This window comes from Sarcophilus harrisii, chromosome 3 (assembly GCF_902635505.1).
Source record: "Sarcophilus harrisii chromosome 3, mSarHar1.11, whole genome shotgun sequence".
In the NCBI taxonomy this organism is placed as follows: domain Eukaryota; kingdom Metazoa; phylum Chordata; class Mammalia; order Dasyuromorphia; family Dasyuridae; genus Sarcophilus; species Sarcophilus harrisii.
The window spans coordinates 589,712,866-589,734,967 of NC_045428.1; the positions used below are offsets into that span (position 1 = coordinate 589,712,866).

The following is a 22,102-nucleotide window of genomic DNA, read 5'->3' on the forward strand; positions in this document are numbered from 1 at the left end:
AATTCCCCTCCCTCGCGGCCTCTGTGAGCGCGCTAAAATCCCGAAATAATCAGAACCAGGAGCAAATGCGACGCCCCTCCTTCCCCCCTCTGGTTTCCCTGCGAGCGCCCCGGGCAGCAGCTGGCGCACAGTAGGTGCCTAATAAATGCTTGGCCCCGGGCAGCAGCTGGCACACAGTAGGTGCCTAATAAATGCTTGGTTGGCGTGTCTCTCACGAAGACTCGCCGTACTGAGAGTCTCCATCTCTCTCTGGTACCGCCGGGTCGGTGACTCAATGCAGCTTTAACATCTCCCAGGTGCCGGGTGCTGCGCAGGAACCTGTGCTCAGGGAGCCCCTGCGGCCCCGTTCCTACCCTGGCCGGCTCCGCCAAGCCCGGAGGCGGGGGAGAAATCAGGCGGGGCCCTCCAAGGTCCCTGCCCGGCTGTCTGCCCCGCTGGGCCTCAGGCCAGCCCAGCTCCTGAGATGTCCTTGGGAAGGGCTCCCAACAAAGCGTGCTTCGCGTGCCCCGGGCCTCCGGGCTTTTTTCTCCATCTCCTCCTTTCCCACCTTGTCTTCCTTCCCCCAACCCGTCTCTAGCCATTGAGGACCCACCGCTATTCACCGTCCTGCGTGGGAAAGGATGAAGGCCCCCATCAGACCCACAAACCACTTGGTGTTTATTTGCATCTCATTTACATCAGAGAGATTTTTCTATCTTAAAAGCAAAAAGGAACCCTTCCTTCTCCCCCGGAGTTCGGTTGTGGTCCCCTGAGGCCACAAAGTCAGCCTGGGCCTGGCTCTCCCTCAGGCAGGAGAGAGCCAGGCTGGGGGGGGGGGTGGAGGAGCCAATAGGGAGGGGCCCCCTGGTGAGGCCTGGGCAGGAAGCGAGAGTGGGGGCCCTCGCGGCTGGCGGGCAGGGGAGAACGAGCTGCCTGCCCTCCTCCCACGGCTGCCGCAGCTAATAGTCTCTGAGTCAAGCTCTCTCTCACGGAGGGCTTCCAGGAGGAGGCAGCCCTCTGGCTCCCCAAGGCCTCCCCCCACCCCATCCCCAGCATGGACAGCGCAGACCCGGACATCGCCGCCAAGGACCCTCTGGACCACTACGAACTGCTGCAGAGGGTGGGGGGCGGCACCTATGGGGAGGTATTCAAGGTGAGGGCCCCTCCTTTCCTCGGGGCCTATGTCCTTCACCCCTTCTCCTCCAAATCCTCGATTCCTCTTCCCCAGGGTCCCCTCTCCTTCCTCAAGCCCTTCATCTTTTTTTCTTCCCAAATTCCATCCCCAAGAACTTCCATCTCCCTCTCTATCTCCCTATCGCATCCAGGTTCTCTATTCCCTTACCCACAGTCTCCCTCCTCTCTCCAGAGCGCTTCGTCTCATTCTTCTACCAGATGGAACTTGCATCTCTCTCCCTCCATGGCCTTTATCCCCCCTCATTAAAGTCTTCCCCCCACCCAAGTCCTTCATCTTCTTGTTTCCAGCTTCCACCTCCCCCCATCCTTCTACAACTCCCCCCCTCCCCAGAACCCTGAATTTACCTCTCTGGGGGACCAGTCCAGGATCTGAGGCAGAATTCTGAATTTTATTTCTGATGAAGGGAAGCAGCAGAGAGGTTGGGGAAGAGGATGGAGGCCTCTGAAATCGTCTTTTGGTTGGTGGAGATGGAGGGAAGGAAGCATCACCCCAGAGGTTTCCTCCCAACTCCCATGAACTTATTTTAAAATTGCTGGTGGCTTCTGGGTGGAAGAAAATTAGGTTTGGTCTCCTAGTCCTGGAGGAAAGAGCTGGTTTTAAAAGTAGAAGTGAGAGAGAGAGAAAGAGATGGATTATCTTTAACCATGAGCATTCAAAAGTAAAAAATGGAAATGAGCTTTGGGTTGGGGTGGGGAGTTCCCTTTCACTGACTTATTTCTCTTTCTGAGGTTGGATGATCAAAGATTGGGGATCGGGATGGAGATGGGGGGGAAGAGGGAGGGAGGAGAGATTCGTGTTTCCAAAAGGGCTTGGGGTATATGGTTCTTGAAGTCGGACCTCTTCTTCCTCTCCCTCTATCCCAAGACCTTCTCTGGGTGTTGGGGCTTCTGGGGGAATCCCAAGTGAATTACCAGGAAGAGGGGACATTTGTACTGCTCATTTGCTTATTTGTTTTGGGTAATACATCTCTGCTCTCACCACCTTCTCCATTATCGCTTCCCTTCCCCAGGCTCGGGACAAGGTGAAGGGGGAACTGGCAGCTCTGAAAATGGTGAAGATAGAACCAGGTGAGGTTGAGATATGACATTCCCCCCCCCCCCCAACCCTTGTCCCTGGGATACTAGTCTCAAGATACATGCACTGACCCTTTCTGTCCCTTTAGATGATGACCTAACCACCCTCCATCGGGAAATCCTCATCGTTCGGACCTGTCGGCACCCCAACATCGTGGCCTACCATGGCAGCTACCTCTGGTCAGGGCCACCCTGCCAGCTTCCTGACCCCTCAGGCTGGCTGTCCACACTCTACACTGCCCTACAACGATTATTTACATCCTCCCCCACTTCCTGACCCTCAGACTAATTCCCCAAACCCAAGACCAGTTCTTTAACCTCCAGACTGGTTCCCCACTTCTATGCTATCTCTCTGGATCCCCAAAGAGAAACCATAAGTCTCCAAACCAGATCCCTGGCTCCTGAAAGTGGCCCTATTATCTCACAGACCAGTTTTTCCAATCCCCTCTCCCCCAGCCCAATCATGGCCCCAATTGGCCCGAGCTTCTCTGTGTCCATTCCCTTGACTTGCTAAACCTGAAGAGACTTTGGGTAGCCAAAGCATTTCTCTGGATAAAACCCCTCTTAAACTCTCTGAGCCTGAGCCTACTCTGGCTGATTCTATTCCTTCCTTCACCCCAACCCCCCTCATTTCCTTCCTTCTTTTCCCTTTCCCTTCTCCCCCCTCCCCAGGCTTCAAAAATTATGGATCTGCATGGAATTCTGTGGCGCTGGCTCACTTCAAGATATATACCACAGTAAGGAGGCAGAAGTGGGGGGGCCCTCTCCAAGTGGAGAAGCAACTTGCTGGCTTCTTTTAAGTCCCAACTAAAATCCCATGTTCTACTGGAAGCCTCCCCCCTCCTCCATGCTCCCTCCATTCCAGCATCTTCTCTCAATTGTCTCTTATTTTATCCTGAAAGAACTTGCTTTGTATATATTTGTTGACAATTGTCTCCCTCAATACTTGTAAGCTCTTTGGGGGCAGGGACTGCCTCTTTTTGTATCCCTGATGCTTAACGCAGTGCCTGTTTTGTAATCGATGACTAATACATGTACACTGACTGATTGATTGATTAACTTGGCTACACCCTGCCCTCCCCTCCCCCTAGCATCCCCTTCTCCATCCCTTTCTCCTCCTTCCTTCTGCTCTTGCCTGAGCAGTGACTCAGTCCCCTGACCCCTGACATGGGGGGTGGGGTCTGTTGCAGTGACTGGCCCGCTCTCTGAGCTTCAGATTGGCTACATCTGCAGAGAGGTACTCCAGGTGAGGATTCCACCCTCCCTGCCCACTCTCCTCTCCTTCCCCTTCCCCTCTCTTCGTTTTTTATTTTGTATCTAGTTTATCATACTGGGGATTCAAGTTCTGCCTCTGGCACTCATTGGCTAAAGCTTTAACCTCTCATTGCTCCAAATTTATTTAAAATTTTAAAATCTAAAATTTAAATTTAAAAATTAAAAAAATTATTTTTAAAAAATATTCATTTAAAAAATTTTAACGTCCAAATTCCCTCCTTCTGGGCCCTTCCCACCCATTGAGAATGCCAGCAATATGCTCTCAATTATACATGTGTAGTCGTGCAAAACCTCTTTTCATATTAGTCCAGGCAAACTTTCTTAAGATTGAGATCCAGAGAAGGTACCAACCTGCACTGGTAGAAAGTTTCCTCTCCAGGGAGGTCCCTATACCAGGTTTAGCCCCTGGCCCTGTGGCTATTCCATATATTGGTTTTTATTTATCTGAGTAGCTGCTCATTCTCTCAAGGACATGAAATGGGGACTGCTCAACTCTGTCTTTGTCTCCTTGGTTCCTCGTTCCAAGTAGAAGTTTAATGAATGTCTCCATTCCATGCTCCCAATCCCCCAAGTTGTAGTCTCTCAATCCAACCTCCTTTCCCTCCCACCCCAAATCTCACAAAATCCCCAATGGAAACAAACCTTCCCTGGTGCTGCAGAGGAAGAGATTCTGGGCAACCCCAACTCTTCTCTTTCTCCCTGTCCCCTTTTTTCCCCAGGGTCTGGCCTACCTACACAACCAGGGCAAGATTCATCGAGACATCAAGGTGCTTTGGCGGGCGGATGAGGGTGGGAGAAGAGGAAGAGAGGCTCTGCTGAATTTAGCACAAAACAGGCATTTGATAAATGTTTATTGCTTGATTGAGTCTTGATTTTTTTCCCTGTGCCCCGCACCCCCCTCCAGGGAGCAAATATTCTCATCAATGACAATGGGGAGGTTAAGCTTGGTGAGTAAAATTGGGAGAGCCTTGGGATGGGGTGGGGAAAGGCCTGGAGAGGCCAAGGTCCTTCAGACGACCGTTACTCCCTTTTCTCCAGCTGACTTTGGCATCTCAGCTCAAATAGGGGCTACCCTGGCTCGCCGTCTCTCCTTCATTGGGACGCCGTATTGGTAAGGAGTCTGGGGCAAGATCAGGATAGGGGATGGATGGTGAGGGTGGATGGCTCTGGGAATTCTGCAGACATCTGGCTTTGAGCCTCCCTGGGTCTTTTGTGTTCCTGGACTGTCCCACCGAGTTCTGCTTCTCTCAGTCTCTCCTCTTACCTTTAAACCAATCTCTGTATTGCCCAGGCTTCTCTCTTCTGTGACAGTCTCTGTGTCTTTGCCCATAGGATGGCCCCTGAAGTGGCTGCTGTAGAGTTCAAGGGAGGATACACAGAGCTTTGCGATATCTGGTCTGTGGGGATCACAGCGATTGAAATGGCTGAATTGCAGCCCCCCATGTTTGATGTGCATCCCCTCAGGTATGGCCCCTGGCCCTGAGACATGCCCATGCTCAGCCCCTGGAAACCATTTCCTGAGACACACACCTCCTTGGTCTCAATCCTTGGGAGACTGAAATTCTCTGGGAGCCCTTATCTAAGTCTCTCAGAGGTCCTATGCTTGCCACCTGAGGCTGCCCCATCTTCAGCTCCTGAGACCCCCATTTGAACTCTTAGAATATCCCATCCCCAACTCTCTAGGAATCGCCTCATTATTCTGACCCCTGGATTGGTCAGATCTCCTACCCTGATTTCTGGATTGTCTTCTTCCCTACCACTGGCCCTGACGGAGGAAGTTGTGGAGGAAGGAGGCATCCAGTAGTAGGGTCCTGAATTCCCCTTTTCCTTTCACCTAGAGTGCTTTTCCTCATGACCAAAAGTGGATACCAGCCCCCCAGACTGAAGGAGAAGGGACGATGGTGAGGGGGAGACCCTGGGCCTGGGGGAGGGTATTGGGTGGTCTGGGGTGGGTAGGGGAAACTTCAAGCTGGAACCTGGGAACTAAGGCACTTCTCTGCTTTCTAGAGCATCTTTGACAGACACAGTCTCTGTCCTTTGCCCCTACAGGTCAGCTGCCTTCCACAACTTCGTCAAGGTCACGCTCACCAAGAATCCCAAGAAACGGCCCAGTGCTGCCAAGATGCTCAATGTGAGATGATGCCCACCTGTACCCACAGCCCACTGCCCTGGATCCCTGAGCTAGGATAAACAAAAAGCAGTAGATAGATGTCAGAGGTTTAATTTTGATTTGATTTAGCAAATCTGAAGATTCAAATTTGTCCCTATCCACTGGCGGCCTCCATATTATAAAACATATGCAGGGCTGGAGTTTAGGAGTCAAATTAAATCTAAATATCTAGATGTGGGATCCATCTATATATATGGGATGATTGAGCCCATGTGAATGGAGGAGAGACCCTCAAGAGGAATAGAACAGAGAAAGGAGAGGAGAAGACCTATAACAGAGCCTTGGGGGACATCCTTGTTTTGTGGGTAGGAAGGGGTTAATGTTCTAAATGAGGAGAATGAGACTTAATAGTCAGAGAGACAAGGGAAGAACCAAGATAATGCTAAGGGAGGATCCATGAGTGCCCAAGTATTGCAGAGGTCATGAGAAATGAGGACTGAAAAAGGGCATTGGAAGTTGGCAATGAAGAGATTGTTGATGACCAAGGACAGGGCAATACGTGGAATTCTAACTGCGTAATAGAGTTGTCCAAAGGTGAGATACTCACCATCACTGATGGTCTTCAAGTGAAGCTGGATGACCATTTGTTGGAGATGTTGTAGGAGGGGATGCTTCGATGGCCCTGCCTGTGCTAGAATTCTGTGGGAGGAGAGAGATTCCAGACCAGAAATTCTATATGTGTTGTTCTATTTAGCAATTATTAACAGCAATTATTTGTATGTTTATTGTTATCATATTAATTATTCAAGAAAGTGCTTCCACAATCAGCCAACGTTCAAAGACATTATTTGTCAAACTACAAGCCAGAAAAGTCTTAGTTTTTACACATCGATACATATTTAAGCAGAGAGAGAAAAAAGGAGATGTGGCTATACTCAGAGAATCTTCGGGTAAAATATCTTTGGAAGAGGGAGACAAGAAATAAAAGAAATCCCAAATTGCTTATTTCTTCCCAAGCGCTTTCAGAAAGTCAGAATAAAGTGTAGGAACGGTGGAAATGTAGGCAGGGGTCAGGTGATGAGGACGTGATATTTTCTTCTGGAGGTGTTGACAAGCCACTGAAATTTTCTGAGTAGGAACGTGACATAGATTTGTATTTTAGGGAAAAAAAATCATCTTGTCATCTGAGTGGAAAGGATTGCAATGGGGAGAGAGTTGGTGTAGGGAGATGGATTGGAAGTTTTTTGGGGGTGTGGGTGATACTTGCTCTAGGATGGTGGTTGTATAAGTGAAGGGAAGGGAACATATTGGAGAGCTGGGAGGATACACATGACAAGTTCTGGCAGTGGATTAGATATGTGGGGCAAACTGAAGAGCCTAGGATGATATCACTGATCCCTCCTGGGTTTCAGGGAAGTCCTTAACCAGAATCTCTTCTGGTGGCCTTCTCAAGGAATCCCCTTCCCCAGAATTCTTGCCCTTCGGTCTCCCAACACCCTACTTGGGACCCATTAGTCTCTTCCAGGCTCCTGAACTCTCCCCCCTCAATTACCTTTCCCTAAGACCTCTCTGATACCCAGTGAGAGATGATGCCTTGATAAGCCACTTTTGTGGGGGAAAATTGAAGGATTGTTTTTCCGCCTTTCCTTACGCAGACTTCTATGTGCAGAATCCCACTCCAGCATTCTCAATCCCCTTTTCTTGTTTCAATTTTGACCTTTTCCCTACACCCTTAGCACCAGTTGGTGTCCCAACCAGGATTGTCTCGGAGCCTGACTCTGGAGTTGTTGGAGAAACTGAGAAATCCAGGAAAGACCCCTTTGGGGGGTGAAAGTGAAGAAGAAGAACCTGAGGTAAGAAAAGCACCAGGTGGTATCCAGGCAGATGCTGCTATTGTAACACTGAGATGTCCTCTAGCTTTGAGATTTTGGTATAACTGGAGTTGGAAGTTGTGGTGAGGAGAAAAGAGGGAAAGATCAACATCATCTCAAAAATGAGCCTTAGTGGTTGGGAGGATGATGGTGCCCTTGGAAGAAGAAAGCAAGAAAGTTTGCAGGCCTGGTCTGTTTGAGAGGTAGGATGGGGGCAGGGAAGATGATGGATTTAATTTTAATGTGTATGAGATGTCAGCAGAATATCTTACAAGTAGGTGGAGATGTGGGGCTAAAAAAGGAATATTTATGGACTGCTGCTAGGCCTTTTTTTGTTTATAGGTTTTTCCACCTCAGGTCTTTGTTGTTGTTAAAAACAATTTTTAAATGTGTGTGTGTGTTTTTTTAATCGAGTGAGTTCTGAATTCTTTCCCTTCTTCTCTCCCTCATCTTCCCTTTAATTGTGAAAGCAAGTATTTTAATATAGGTTATACATGTGCAGTCATGCAAAACGTATTTCCCTGTTAGTCATATTGTAATAGAAAAGACCAAAAAAAAAATCAAGAAAAATAACTTGAAAAAAATTATGTTTCAATCTGTATTCAGAATACATCAGTTCTTTCTCTGGAGATGGATAGCATTTCCCTGGATAGCATTTCCCCCTATAAATCCTTTGGAATTATCTTAGATCACTGTATTGGTGAGAGTAGCTCAGTTTTACAATTGATCATTGCTACAATATTGCTGTTGCTGTGAACAATGTTCTCCTGGTACTGCTTACTTTGATTTGTATCAGTTTATGGAAATCTTTCCAGGGTTTCCTGAAAGCATCCTGCTTATCATTTCCTATAGCATGATAGTATTCCATCACAAGCATATATCACAACCTGTTTAGCCATTCTGCAGTTTATTGGTATCCCCTCATTTTCAAATTCTTTGCTGCCACAAAAAGAATTGCTATAAATAGTTTTGTGCATATAGGTCCTTCTCATTTTTTCCCCTGAAGTATTGATGGGTCAAAGGGTATGCATAGTTTTATAGTTTTTTGGATGTAGTCCCAAATTGTTGTCCAAAATGGTTTGGATCAGCACCCGACTCCACCAATAATGCACTGGTGTTTTAATCTTCCCACATCCCATTCAACAGTTGTCATTTTCCTTTTCTATTATATCAGCTCATCTGAGAAGTGGAAGGTAGTACCTCAGAGTTGTTTTAATTTGAATTTCTCCAATCATTAGTGATTTAGAACATTTTTTTCATATGACTGTACATACCTTCGATTTCTTTGTAAGAAAACTTCCTGTACATATCCTTTGATCATTTATCAATTGGGGTGTGACTTGTAATCTTATAAATTTGACTCAGTTCTCTATGTAGTTGAGAAATGAGGCCTTTATCAGAGAAGATTGTTGTAAATCCTGCTTCTTCCTCCTGATCCTGCAGTTTTCTGCCTTTCTTCTAATCTTGGCTATATTGGTTTTGTTTGTACAAGACCTCTCCAGTTTAATGTAATCAAAATTATTCATTTTACATCCTATAATGTTCTCTCTCTTTATTTGGTCATAAATTCTTCCTTTATCCATAGATCTGATAAATAAACTATTCTATGTTTCCCTAATTTGCTTATGGTATCACTCTTTATGTCCAAATTGCTTTATCCACTCCGCTAACTAGTGGATTTAGTGGGTGAGTTCATCCTATTCTCATTGTTATATTTATTAACTATGTATTTCCTTTCAGCTTACTTTCCCCCCTTGTTTATCCTTCTCTTTTTCTTCTTTTATTCCTTCTCTCCTCAAAAGTGTTTTACTTCTAACTACTTCCTTCCCCCATCTGTCTTTCCCTTTTCTTTTATTTTTTCTTTTTGGGAGGCAATCCAGTTACCCAGAATCACACATCTAGGAAGTGTTAAATGTTTGAGGTTGGATTTGTGTTCAGGTCCTCCTGACTAAAGGGCCAGTGTTTTATCCACTGTGCCACCTAGCTACCCCTGTCTTTTCTTTTCAAAATCCTAGTCCTTTCTCTTGTCTCCCCTCTTCTCCATCTTCCATGAAGGCAAAGATAGATTTTTATACACAACTGAGTATGTTTGTTATTCCCTCCTCTTTGAGCTGATTCCAATGAGAGTAAGATTCAAACCTTGCTCACCACTCCCCTCTCCTGATCTTCCCTCCCAATGTAAAAGTTCTTTTATACCTCTCTTTTATGTGAGAATATTTACTGCATTCTGTCTCTTCCTTCCCTCTTCTTTCAATGTATCCGTCTTTCTCACTCCTTATTATTATTATTTTTTTTTGGTTATCATCCCATCATAGTCAACTTATATCTGTGCCCTCCTTTTAACTGCCCTAATAATGATAAAGTTCTTGGGAGTTAAAAGTATCATCTTTTCATATAAAATGTAAACCGTTTAGCCTGAATGAATCTTTTATCTCTTTCATGATTATCTTTTTATGCTTCTCTTGAGTCTTGTATCTGAAAGTCAGATTTCCTTTTCAGCTCTGATCTTGTCATCAGAAATGCTTGAAATGTTTATATATTGAATGAAATATCCATCTCCCCACCTGAAGAATTAATATTCATTTTTGCTGGGCAATGGTTTTTGGTTGTAATCGTAGCTCATTTGCATTCTGTAGTATCATAAGCCTTCTGATCTTTTAATGTAGAAGCTGCTAAATCTTGTGTTATCCCTTCTGTGGCTTTATGATATTTGAATTGTTTCTTTTTGTCTTTTTGCAATATTTTCTCTTTGACTTGGGAACTCTGGAATTTGGCTGTAATATTCCTGGGAGTTTTTGTTTTGGGGTTTCTTCTAGGTAATGATTGGTGGATTCTTTCAATTTCTATTATATCCTTTGCTTCTAAAATATCAGAGTAGTTTTCCTTGATAATTTCTTGAAACATGATATCTAAGCTCTTTTTTAAAAAATCATGACTTTCAGGTGGTCCAATAATTCTTAACTCCCCTTAATCCATTTTCCAGATTAGTTGTTTTTTTTTTTTCAATAAAATACTTCACATTTTTTCCCTACTTAAAAAATTCTTTTGATTTGATTTGATTGTTTCTTGATGTATCATGGAGTCATTAGCTTTCACTTGCCCAATTCTACTTTTTAAGGAATTAGTTTTTTCAGTGACCTTTTGAACTTATTTTTCCATTTGGCCAATTCTGCTTTTTAATGAGTTAATTTCTTCAGTGGATTTTTGTGACTCTTTTTTACTATTTAGTCTATTCTGTTTTTTTAAGGTGCTATTTTCTTCAATGTTTTCCTTTACCAAACTGTTGATTCTTTTTTCATGAATTTCTTGCGTTGCTTTCATTTCTTTTCCCAATTTTTACTCTACTTCTCTTATTTGATTTTTAAAACCGTTTTTGAATTCTTCCAGAAATTACTTTTGACCATAAGACCAATTCACAATATTCTTTAAGGCTTTGCTATGTTGATGTCATTGTCTTCTTCGGATTTTGTATTTTGATTTTCCCTGTCACTATAATAACTTCTGTGCTCAGGTTCTTTTTTTTTTTTGGTATTGTTTAGTCATTTTTCAGTCTATTTCTTGATTTTTAACTTTATGTTAAAATTAAGGAGCCACTGTCTTAAGCTTTAGATTTTTCATGCTGCTGTTTTCAAAGATAATTTTCAGGGTCTGTAAGTTTTCAATTGTTCCAAGATAATACGATCTGAGAAAAGGTATGTTCACTGCTTTTCTGGCCTGTGTTCAGATTGGTGAGCAACTAAAAGCTCTTCTTCATCCTGGAACTGTGACCAGTCTTCACTCCTACTAGTAGTGCTCCTCCATACCCTGGGACTATGACCAGGAACTGTGTATGGGTAATACAACAGAATCTTGTTCCCAGGGTAGCAAAGGATCCCTTGTAGTCTCCTTCTGACCAGTTGTCTGACTCCCTTACCTTCTGTGGACTTAGCTCTCAAAGCCACGGCCTTTGATTCAGTTGTCCCGAATGCTGTTAGCTTGTGGGGTGCAGCCTATGCTGGTGTGGATGGTACTAATGCTCACAGTAGTGAAACAGACCTTTCCTGCTGACCTTCTAAGTTTTCCTGGGCTGGAAAATTGTTATACCTTATCATTCTGTTGGTTCCGCTATTCCAAAATTAATTTTGAGGCAATATTTTAACACTGGTTGGAATAGAATTTGAGAGAGCTTAAGTGAGTCCCTTTTCTCTACTATCTTGGCTCTACTCCCATCAGCTCTTTGTTGACCAGAGTCAAAGACTATTGATATTTTTATAACTCATTTGTTTAATCCTATATTGCTTTCCAAAAAAAGTTGAATTGATTCAGGACTGAACTAATAACACATATTAATTGAATTACATTCCCACCAGAATCAAATCATGTCATCTTTTATTATCTTTGCCACTTGTATGGGGGTCAGGTCGAATCAAAGAATTGTTTTAATTTACATTTCATTAATTATTAGAGATTGTGAATTTTTTTTAACATGATTGTTGAAAATTTGTATTTCTCATTTCAGGAACTTCCTTTATCTATTTTTGATCACTTATCTGTGGGAGGATGGCATTTACTCTTATCCAAAATCTAGAAGATACTGACACATTTATATCAGATTTTTCTCAGAAATATTTAACTAGAACAAATTCCCAAGTGGTCTCTTTTCTTGTTTTGTATTCATTGCTTTTCATTTGGCAAAAAATTCTTCTTTTTAAATCATCAGGTTCATTTATTTTGTCATTAATTTTCTCAAGGTCATGACTGGTTAAGAATATCCCCTCTCTCCACAGTTGTGAAAAATTATCCCCATTTTTCAAGTGGAAAACTCAGAAAGGGGGGACTTGCCCGTGTTCACACAAATAGCAAATGTGAAATAGAGCACTTGAACTCAGATATAGTGGAAATTGTTTTCTAAAATTAAAAATAGGGTTCAAGCCTCAGTTTTGCCACTCACTAGCTGTGTGACCTTGAGCACACAGGGGTGCTCAGGGATTCAGGGATTCAATTTTCCTTTCTGTAAAAAGAAGTGGGAGTAGACAGTGTCCAAAGGCTCTTCCAGGTCCATTTTTCCCGTTTGTCTCTTTCTTTTTATGACCTTATTTCCAACTCATTGTTCCTTCACTGTAAGAGCATCTGTTCCCCATCTGTCTCATTCCAGATCTTTGTCTTCCCTTTCTCTAGTTGTCTTCTGTCCTGGATATATCCATAAAGGACAACCATCTACAAAGGTTAGGATTAGTAGCCGCCTTAGTGGTCCCATGGCCATGACCTCACTTCAGTGGCCATCCTGGGGCTTCTTTATTGGCTTGAGGAGCATTGGCTCCTGTCCCCCCACCTTGTTCTTCTCTACACAGCAGCCTCCTGCCGTTCCTCGGAGGATCCACTCCACTCACCGAGCTGGCTCCTTAAGCATACCCAGCCTGGACTCTGGTCGTGAGTATAGAGAATCCCTGAGGCTTAACTTCCCTAACTAAGACCATTTAAATCTGGAGATGCTCAAAATCTGACTCCCAGTAACTGCAGAACCAGAGTCTAATTCCCCAAATTATTTTTTATCTATCCTCCAAATTCTCGTCCCTTCCACCTGAAACCTAGAAACCACAGCTCTGACACCCTAAGCCATGTCCTGCCACAACTCTACTCCCAGCCAGAAACCCCAAAATAGGCAGCCAGGATCCCAGGCCCGCTCTGCCTGCCATTTCATTCTAATTTCCTGAGGGTCTGCTCACTCCCTCTTAACATCCTCACTCTCTTCCCCAGGCCAGCACATGAAGTTCAGACCACTATGTTCAAAGAAGCTTGGATCTCAAACTGACAACGTGAGGGTGCCTCCTCCCCTTGTTGCCCCCCAATTCCAGCCACTTTCTCCTTCTCTGGCTTCCTTCTCTACCACTAGACTTCTACGTTTTCCAGAACCCTCTCTTCAAGATTTCTTTCCTTTCTTTCTCACTCTTCTCTTGGGAAGATCTTCATCTTCTTCTTCCACTAATCTCCCTTTTCCTCAATTAATCAATCATTCAAAAAAGCAGCGAATCACTTAATTATTTATTATTATTTGCCCAGGCATTGTGTTAGGTGGGGATTTGTAGGTAAAATGGAAACAATTGTTGCCTGTCCTCAAAGAGCTTACCGTCTGCAGGGGGAAAATGCATCTTTCTTCCTCTCCCAGGCTTCTGGCCAGGCCCCTGACCTTAGGAGTTGGGACAGCATCCCTAGGAGCAACAGGTGAGGGAAGCCTACCAGTAATGGCAGATTCATGGAGGGAGGGAGACTTGGAGAAGTCAGAAGAGATGGAGGGTTGGGGGCGGGGGGAGATGACAAAGAGAACTGAAGAAACAAAAAGGGACAGAGAACAAGAGATGGGGGTGGGGTGGGGTAGACAAAAAACATGGAGAGCCTGGGAGGGACTGGACAAAAGGCAGAGGTCGGGACTGAGAAGGATGGCATCAGAGAAATAGCCGGAGGGAAGGGGAATTTCTGGGAGATTCAGCCTTTGCTCCTTTCTTTTCAGGGAACAGTCTGATGACTCAGAAAACGATTATGATGATGTGGACATGTGAGCCACCCCCAGCCCTGTTAGGCCCCTCCTTGATATCCCAGACTCCAACACCCCCAGTCTCTCAGTTTTCAATTCCTTGAGCCCCCAAAGACAAACTGATGTCAATTAACCTCACCCTAAATTCCTCTTGCAGCCCGGTCCCTGCGGTGGATGTCCCTCCTCCGCTACCTCCCAAGGTGAGACCATGGGGACTATTATGGGCTGGTTCCATGGTCTCCAGGGCCTAGGGACCAATTTATTAAAATCCCCTCAGGGATGGGTGACTGATATGATGGGATCCTTAAGGGACTGGGACTCGGGATGATGGGCTTTTCCAGTAGATATTGAGATCTCTCCAGCATTGAGTACTAAACTCAGTTTCCCTCTGGGACACTGTCCAAGTTAGAGAGTGGGAAGGAAAAAGCAAGAAAATTCTAGGCATGTTTTACTAGTGTGCCCTCTTGCTTCTCCTTGCAGTCCAAGTTCCGGACTCCATCAGATGAGGGTCCTGGGGATGATGGGCGGCTGAGCCCCGGGGTCTTGGTTAGATGCTCCAGTGGACCCCCTCCCCGTACACCTCGGCCAGGGCCCCCTCTGGCCCCCAGAAGTCCCCATCTCTCTGCTCGATCAGGTAACTGGGGTGAAGTAGGACATTAAATCGGGGGAGTCTGGATACCTGGTGCTGATAAACAACAGATTTTGGACCAGGAGGCAGGAGATCCCTGGGTTTGACTCCCATCTGGGACACTTATTAGCCACATGGCCACGGAGAACTCATGTAACCTATCTGAGACTGAAATGCAGCCAACAGTGGAGAGCTTACCTCCCAGCGTTCCTCCTATGGGGGGGGGGGGGCCTATGACTTCTAGAACCAAAGGCAGATACCTTTGACCTTTAAAGCCCTTCACAGCCTCCTCCTGCTTTTCCAGGCTTATTCTAGCTATGTTCTCTGCAGAGCAGCCAAGCTGGCCCATTCTCCACCATCACTTGTGTCCACTTTCACACAATCTCCATCCCACTCCACCCCCAGTACCGGAGTCCACACACACACACACATACACACCCAGCACTTCCTCATTTAAACTTCCCACTTGCATTTAAAGGTCAGCTCAGGCACGACTTTCTCCAGCTCTTCTCTCCCCTGCTAAATTGTCCTTTGCCTTTCTTATGTGGGAAAGCCTCCTTTGCCCCTGCTAGGAAGTGCCAGGAACTGTTTCTCTTTTTTTTCTTCCCGTCCCTGTGTCTGACATGGAGTGTGGGCTTAATAAATGTTTGCTGATTGAGCATAATGAGGTGACACACGTAAAGCACTTTGCTGACCTTTAAAGTGTTATTTTAAGTCTCAGCTGGTATTTGTATCATAAAATGACATATGCGAACCTTTTTCAGCTCTGAAAGTACTGTCCAGATCAGTGATTATTATCTTTTCAGACCCCTCCCTCTGGAGTCCATCCCCTTCCGGGTCCAAGCAGCCCCCTATTTTGCCCCCCAAGAAAGAGAAAAGGAAAAAGGTGAGGACCCCCGAAACCCATGGCTTAGGGGAGGAGGGAACTGGAAAGATTGGGCTTAGGAAATGTGTGCCCTCAATCTTATTTTAGGGATAGTGGGAGGAGGGGGTTTCCCTGCTCTTCACTTCCCAGGGTCCTCCTGACTGGGCTACCTCTTCACTGTGCCTAGGACTGTGCCCTCCTGGTAAAAGTGTTTAATGGCTGTCCCCTCCACACCAGTAGTACTGCTGCCTGGACACACCCCACAACCAAAGGTGAGGGTACGGGGTGGGGCTGGAGGTGGGCAGAGGATTTGGCAGGGGGCAAGGGAAGAGAATTCTGGATTCTTACAAAGTTGCGATCGCCGGTGTCAGCACCAGGAAGCACCCTTGGACACCTGATGGGCAAACTACTTTACTGATAGGAAAAGGGAGGCCTGGAGGGGAAGGCACTTGCTTAAGGCCACAGAGATGAGGGTGGGGATATAGCTGGTGGGGGTTGGATGGGGGAGGGTTATTAGACTGGCCATGAGGACGCCTGAAGATGGGGGCTCGGCCTGTCTCCTTTTTTCCTGCAGACCAGCACTTGCTCTTGGGGGCTGAGGAGGGGATCTTCATCCTGAACAGAAATGACCAGGAGGCCACGCTGGAGATGGTGAGTAGGGGAGGGTCCTGGTTAGGAGGACAATGGAGGGGATATGGAAACATTAAAGACCCTTCTCCTCTTTCCCTCCTTTCTCCTCAGCTTTTCCCCAGCCGGACAACCTGGGTTTACTGTATCAACAATGTCCTAATGTCTCTGTCAGGTCTGTCTGGGGAAAGGAGGGTATGGGGCTGTGATGGGCCGGCAGCTGAAAGGAGATGGGCAGCAAACTGGGAGATATGACGAGATGGAGGCCCGAGAGAGCTAGAAGGAAATGGGAAGGATGAAGGGACCCCCTGGAGGAGTAGGCATCCTCCAGACCCTGACTTTCGTCTTCTCTCCCAGGAAAGACCCCCCAGCTGTACTCACATAGCCTCCTGGGACTGCTGGAGCGGAAGGAGACAAAGACAGGGGGCCCCATTGCCCACATCACTCCCCACCGTCTGCTGCCCAGGTCTTACCATGCTCCCAATGTCCCCGTCTGAAACCCCTTTCCTCCCAGGAGACCCCCAGTCTCACCCTCCCCCCTGCCTCCTCAGGAAGAACGCGGTGTCCACCAAGATCCAGGACACTCGGGGGTGCCGCGCCTGCTGCGTGGGTGAGTTCCAGAAGCTTAGCGAAGCTTCTCAGGGTGCTCCCTGAGAGGGGCTATCCCAGCCCCCAGCATTGAGGGGGCATCGCCCGGGGGCCCAGGCTTGGACTTCCTTGGAGGGCAGCCTTGGGCCGGGGTGGAGGCCTAGGTACCTGCAGCCATAGAACGGGCCGAGGGGGCCCCGGGGAAGGGCTGAGGATGGACTGGCATGGGATGATGGGGGGGTGGGCTCCCTGGGGGGCTTTCGGAGGGAGCGGAGCTGGGGGGTTGTGGGCAGCGGGGAGAGGCAGGATGTCCGTGTAGGGGCGCACGCGGATGAGTAAAGGGGGTCCCAGCTGGGGTCAGTGGGGGTGTGCCGCAGGGTCACGGGGGGCCCGGGGTCCAGTCAGGGCCTGACCCGGCGCCCCGCTTTGCAGCGGAGAGCCCCAGCTCCGGGGGCCCCTACCTGTGCGCCGCTATGGAGGCTGCGGCCATCCTGCTCCAGTGGTACCCGCCCATGGAGAAGTTCATGCTCATCAGGGTATCTGGGCCCAAGTTGGGGGCCCCGGGACCCACCCCCTACTCCATGAGCCCGCCCACTGCCGCCTAGGACACGCCCACCCAAAGTCCACGCCCCTCTAGTCCCCCGCTGGTTTGCCCAGAACAGCCCCGCCCCATAGGAGGTTCTCCCCGCCCCCGTGTCTCCCGGGAGTCCCGCCCCGTCTCAGATGCGTGTTTCTATTGGTCGATGGCTGGAAGCCACGCTCTTCTCCCTCTTGAAATGCAGCAAGTGCCCTTCCCGCTGCCGTCCCCGCTCCGAGTGTTTTCCCTGCTGGCGGCGCCTGGGCCGGAGCTCCCAGCCGTGTGCGTGGGCGTGAGCCCCGGGCCTGCGGGATCCGTGTGCTTTCATAACGTCCGACTTGGCCCCCTCTCCAGCTGGTTTGGGACCACCGGAGGCTGTAAGAGCCGACCAGAAAATGAGGCCTCTGGAAAGGGGGGCGGGACCTCGGAAGGGGGCGGGACCCCGGAGGAGGGAGGGGACTGGAAAGGGGGTGGGGTCTTAGGGAATGGGCGGGGCTTCAGAGAAGAAGGTGGTGTGGGGGGAAGGTGGATCTTAGGAAATGGATGGAGACTTAAAGAAGAGGTGGAGGTTGAGGGAGGGCAGGGCCTCAGAGTAGGGGCGGGGCCTGGCTGGTGCCTGAGACCCTTCTTTCATCCCCATCTCCAGTACAGAGTGAGGGTCCGGTGCAGGTGACCCAGCTGGCCGACGACTTGGTCCTGGTGCTGCTAAATGGTTAATGGGGCCCCCTTGGGATTCCTCCCTTCCTCCTTCCCTACAACTCACTGAAAACGGGGGTTTCCCCCTTTAAACTCCAGACTAATTTCTTCTCGGACCCTGAGAAACCTTCAAAATCAGTTCCTACACTCTCGAACCCCTAAGAAATCCCCGGGTCACCCCAATACAGCTGGGAGCTCCCCAGACCCTTCCTGCCTCCTTCTGGGGACTTGGGATTGCTCCTGCCCCGTGCATAATCTTCTAAAACTTCTCCAGCCCTTTGAGAGCTTCTAGGCCTGTAGATCCCTGTAAACCCCAACCTCCTGCATTCCCTAGATCCTTAAATCCCTAGATTCTTAAACTGTGGGTCATGACCCCAAATGATGGGGGGGGCGTGAAATTATGATTTATTATCAAGAGATGTTTGATTTGTGTGCCTGCTTTATATATCTGTGTACCCCTGGGCCTTGTAAAAATTTTTCAGACAGAAAGGGGTAGTGAGAGGAAAGTTCAAGAAGCCCTTTTCTAAATCACCTTACAACTGTCCAGGACCTCTCAGCTGCCTCTAATTGTCCCTGACCTTCTCCCAAAGACTCTTTGTTCTCTGAGTCTTCCAGCACTGACCTGAGAAAGCCCAGAACCCCCCATTATCACTCCCAGCTCCCCAAAAGTCTCCCCTCCATTCCTACCCCGTTCTTTCCAATCCCAGCCGATGACCCTTTTCTCTCTTATCCCTGAAGGGAGTCTGAAGCTGGTGACTAGGGAGGGGACCCCCGTCCGGGGGCTCAGGGCCCCGGAACTCCCGCTCAGCGAATCTGTGGAGGCTGTGGGTATGTAAGGGTGGGGGAATTTACAGAGAGGTGGCTTTCTGGGAGTGAATGCCCCTTGTTGGGTGCTAACCCTTTGCCCTTACTTCTCCAGCCCTGGTTGGTGGCCGCATCCAGGTCTTCTGGAAGCATGGTGTGCAGGTGTGGGCTCTAGGCTCCGACCAGGTGAGATCCCAGAGCCCTGATAGTCTCCCCCCTCCCCCCCCCCAGCTGCCAGCATTCCCACCCATTCCCAGTCTGACATCTTCCTCCTCAAAGAAGGCTCTTTGACCCTGGACAAATGCCTTCCCCAATCTAGGTCTCCATTTTCCCATCTGTGAAATGGGGTGGGGGGAATGTTTGGACTAGATGTCTAAAGGACTTTGTGTAGGATCTGAACAATTTCCTTATACAGCTTCTGCAGGAACTGAGAGACCCTTCTCTTACCTTTCGCTTGCTGGGGTCTCCAAGGTGAGAAGGGAGGATGCTGAGAGCAGGGAAGGTGGGAGGAGGGCGGTCCCGGGAGGACATTCCTAATGTGTATCCCCAACTTCCCCAGGCCTGTTGTGGTGGAGACACGCCCTGCCAACGACCCCAATGCTCCAAGCAACCTCTACATTCAAGAGTGAAGCCCGGAGCTGGCTGACCCAAAACTGAGAATTTTGTCCCCAGACACATTTAACATAAATGTGATCCTTCACTCTCACGTGTCACGTCTGCTCATTTGCTTAGGAGAAATGAACATAAGGATTCCTCCTCCTTCCATCTCTGAGAGTACAAGGATGTTACCTCCTGGGGCTCTTAGAATCTGGCTTTTGACTTTCTGAGATTCCAGTTTTTACATCCTAGGATTCCAAAAACTATGATTTGAAGAATCTCTGAATCATCCCACTATCCCCTGGGGTCCAGGGATCTCCCCTGTCCCAGAATGCTTCCAAATCACACAGCAACTCATGGAAGTGCAGAAGAAACCCTTTATTCCAGAGGGGCCCCTTTCCCATGGGACACACTGCACTGAGGGAAGCTGCGCCCCAGGATAGGGGATCCCCCAAATAGCATAAGGCACTTGAGGTGAGGGCAGATGGAGGGAAGCCTTGATTTTTTTCAGGCCAGCTGGTCTTCATACTGTTTTCGGAAACAGTCACCAGCTGGGAAGAAGTCCCAGCAGCGCTCCTGGTACATCTTCCAGACATACGACTCCTGGTGGGAGAAGGGATGGGCATTCAGCACAAGCAAGGGAAAGAAGGACGGACAGTTAATAATCTTGCTTTGAACCTCTTGGATACTCTTTTCCCCTTGGGATATCTCATGTATCCCTGCTCCAGCATCCCTTCTTCGTATCTAGGTTTCCTTCAGAGACCTCTCAAATGTACTGAAAGTCTCCCCAAAATGTGCCAAGGCTTTCCAGGTCCCATCATCCCCATCTGGTATCCCACAACCCCCTTCACCTGTCCCGTGTGCTCGGTCTCATCCTTATTGATCAGATACATCAGGAAAAACCTGACAGGGAAGAGGACAGACATCATGAGGGGGGCCAGGCCCAGTGGATCTTGACTCTCCCCCCAATCCACATCATGGGTATCCCTCCAGTCTCTTTGGGATCCCCCCTGGCCCCAGTCCCTCCCTACTGGCCAGCAGATCCAGCACTCACATGTAGTTAGCCAGGTTGTGCTCCTCCAGCGTGTGGGTCTCAAAACCGTGGGGTGTTGTATCAAAGTAGTCACTTCCAATGCCACAGATGAAACATTTGGTCTGGTGGGGTGGGGGAAGAAGGGGAGCATCAGCACAGAAGCCCCGGTCAGCCTCCCCATATCCTTATGGAGCCCCCCCCCCAGTCTCTTCCCTGATAATGTCACCTTGCAATTATTCTCTGGAGACCTCCTACAAGAACCTCCCCACCCCCAACATTCCATAGCCCTTTATGATACCCCCAACTCAGGAGCTCAAAGCTCTTCCGTACTCTTGGGTCCTAGAAATTTCTGCATAGGTGCCAAGAACCTCCAAGGCTCTCATGCTTAGCCCTGGGACTGCCAATTCTCTTCCAGGCTCTCCAGGACTCCCAAATCTTCCCATATCCTCCCTCTCCCCAACTGTTCCACCTGCCAATGCTTGCTTCCCTAATCCAGCTCATTGGTGGAAAGTGTGCTCTTGGACCTCCTCAGATCCCCCTGGTCCTCCCCCTCCTCCTTCCTGTAACTTTGGGGACTTGTATGTCCCATCATACTGTGAAGTCCTTAACTATATCATGCACTACCTGTACCATTCTCAGGTGTGCCTCTGAATTTGCCCACCCTTCCCCTTCCAGTCACTCCCAACCCTGGGAGGTCCCAGCAACAAGCACATTGCCTGTTGAATGAATGCATCTGGGATCTCACAAAACTCTTCCTAAATCCCCAGATTCTCCCCCCAGACACTTTCAGGACTCTCACCTCCATATCTTCCTTCACTTGCTCTTGCTGGTCTCGGAGCTCCCCAAAAGCATCAATGATCAGACCTGAGGAAGGAGGGCAATGACCATTCTATTCTGCCCCTAACGTCCACCTCTCCTCCCAGGCTTTCGCGCTCCTCCTTCCCAGACCCCTTTTCTACTGGGCCAGAGAGCTTGGGAAAAATGTTCTGAAGAGGGGCTTTGTGAGGCAGTGTGGGGAGTGACCAGAGCACTGGACATGAAGGCCTGCTTCCTCTACCAGCTGAGTGACCCTGCACACACGTAACATCTCCAGCCCTCGAGCTCCCGCATTTGTGAGATGGCCTCTAGATCTCTGATCCTTGGACTTCTGGGTCTTTCAATCCAGTCCCTCCAGCCCTGACTCTCCCACATGATCACCTCCCCTCCTCTCTCCCAAGTCTGGGCCCCCGGCCCTCCTGACCTTGGATAATGGCCAGCAGGATGACGATGACGAAGAAGAAAAAGGTGATGTCAAAGACCACACGGTAGAGCTCGTATTCATCCCCTGCTGGATCCTCAATCTCATCCCCGATGCCCCCACCAGCTCGGACCCCCACGTACATGTGGAACAGGTAACACTGGAGGGAGAAGGACGGCAGAGCCTGAACCTCCCTGGCACACCTTGTGGTCCCCGCTGTGCTGTGTGCCCGACAGCGGGTGTCCTCTCTCAGGTGAGCACCCACAAGATGAGCCCCCGGAGAATGGGAGGGAGGCCACCGGGCTCCAGGAGAGTAAACTGGCCCAGACAGGAGCAGGCCGGAGCATCCCTTTGGGCTGCTGAACCAGATGAGACGAGGCTCCAAGGACACACAAAAAAATGACACTGTTCCCCCCATGCCCAGGACTGTGTCCCC

General features: G+C 48.5%; 2 protein-coding genes across 5 annotated transcripts in view; one reads left to right on the forward strand and one right to left on the reverse strand.

Annotated features, from left to right (window-relative positions):
- The first annotated feature begins 408 nt into the window (after positions 1-408).
- MAP4K1 (mitogen-activated protein kinase kinase kinase kinase 1) lies at positions 409-19,525 on the forward strand. Of its 4 annotated transcripts, none has more exons than XM_031963147.1 (31): positions 409-1,132; positions 2,184-2,241; positions 2,337-2,427; positions 2,920-2,984; positions 3,438-3,493; positions 4,242-4,289; positions 4,427-4,469; positions 4,561-4,633; positions 4,855-4,986; positions 5,361-5,423; positions 5,572-5,653; positions 7,369-7,485; positions 12,837-12,912; positions 13,240-13,298; positions 13,619-13,704; positions 13,991-14,035; positions 14,172-14,214; positions 14,495-14,648; positions 15,449-15,528; positions 15,695-15,779; positions 16,082-16,158; positions 16,249-16,309; positions 16,492-16,600; positions 16,686-16,744; positions 17,155-17,258; positions 17,505-17,676; positions 17,946-18,011; positions 18,734-18,823; positions 18,915-18,985; positions 19,215-19,270; positions 19,359-19,503. In XM_031963147.1, exons 1-31 carry the CDS (start codon positions 1,034-1,036, stop codon positions 19,426-19,428), a joined length of 2,490 nt encoding a protein of 829 aa, XP_031819007.1. In that variant the 5' UTR covers positions 409-1,033; the 3' UTR covers positions 19,429-19,503. The 4 variants fall into 4 exon arrangements, with proteins under 4 accessions (XP_031819007.1, XP_031819009.1, XP_031819006.1 ...); XM_031963146.1 differs by having other exon boundaries at positions 413-1,132; positions 12,834-12,912; XM_031963148.1 differs by having other exon boundaries at positions 415-1,132; positions 12,834-12,912; positions 13,649-13,704.
- A 234-nt stretch (positions 19,526-19,759) lies between these two features.
- The window catches only part of RYR1 (ryanodine receptor 1), a 49,717-nt gene continuing 47,374 nt past the window's right edge, over positions 19,760-22,102 (reverse strand). Inside the window, 5 exon segments of the mRNA XM_031961617.1 lie at positions 19,760-19,999; positions 20,248-20,299; positions 20,451-20,551; positions 21,229-21,293; positions 21,670-21,826. Of these exon segments, the coding sequence (XP_031817477.1) occupies positions 19,904-19,999; positions 20,248-20,299; positions 20,451-20,551; positions 21,229-21,293; positions 21,670-21,826 (471 nt within the window). The 3' untranslated portion in view covers positions 19,760-19,903.

What these genes read in the sequence shown, in the direction of transcription:
- MAP4K1 (XM_031963146.1), top strand. Translation starts at nt 1,034, where the DNA reads ATGGACAGCGCAGACCCGGACATCGCCGCCAAGGACCCTCTGGACCAC. An exon ending in ACCCAGCCTGGACTCTGGTC is followed by an intron (nt 12,913 to 13,239) that starts GTGAGTATAGAG and finishes TCTCTTCCCCAG; the next exon opens with GCCAGCACATGAAGTTCAGA. An exon ending in AGAAAGAGAAAAGGAAAAAG is followed by an intron (nt 15,529 to 15,694) that starts GTGAGGACCCCC and finishes CACTGTGCCTAG; the next exon opens with GACTGTGCCCTCCTGGTAAA.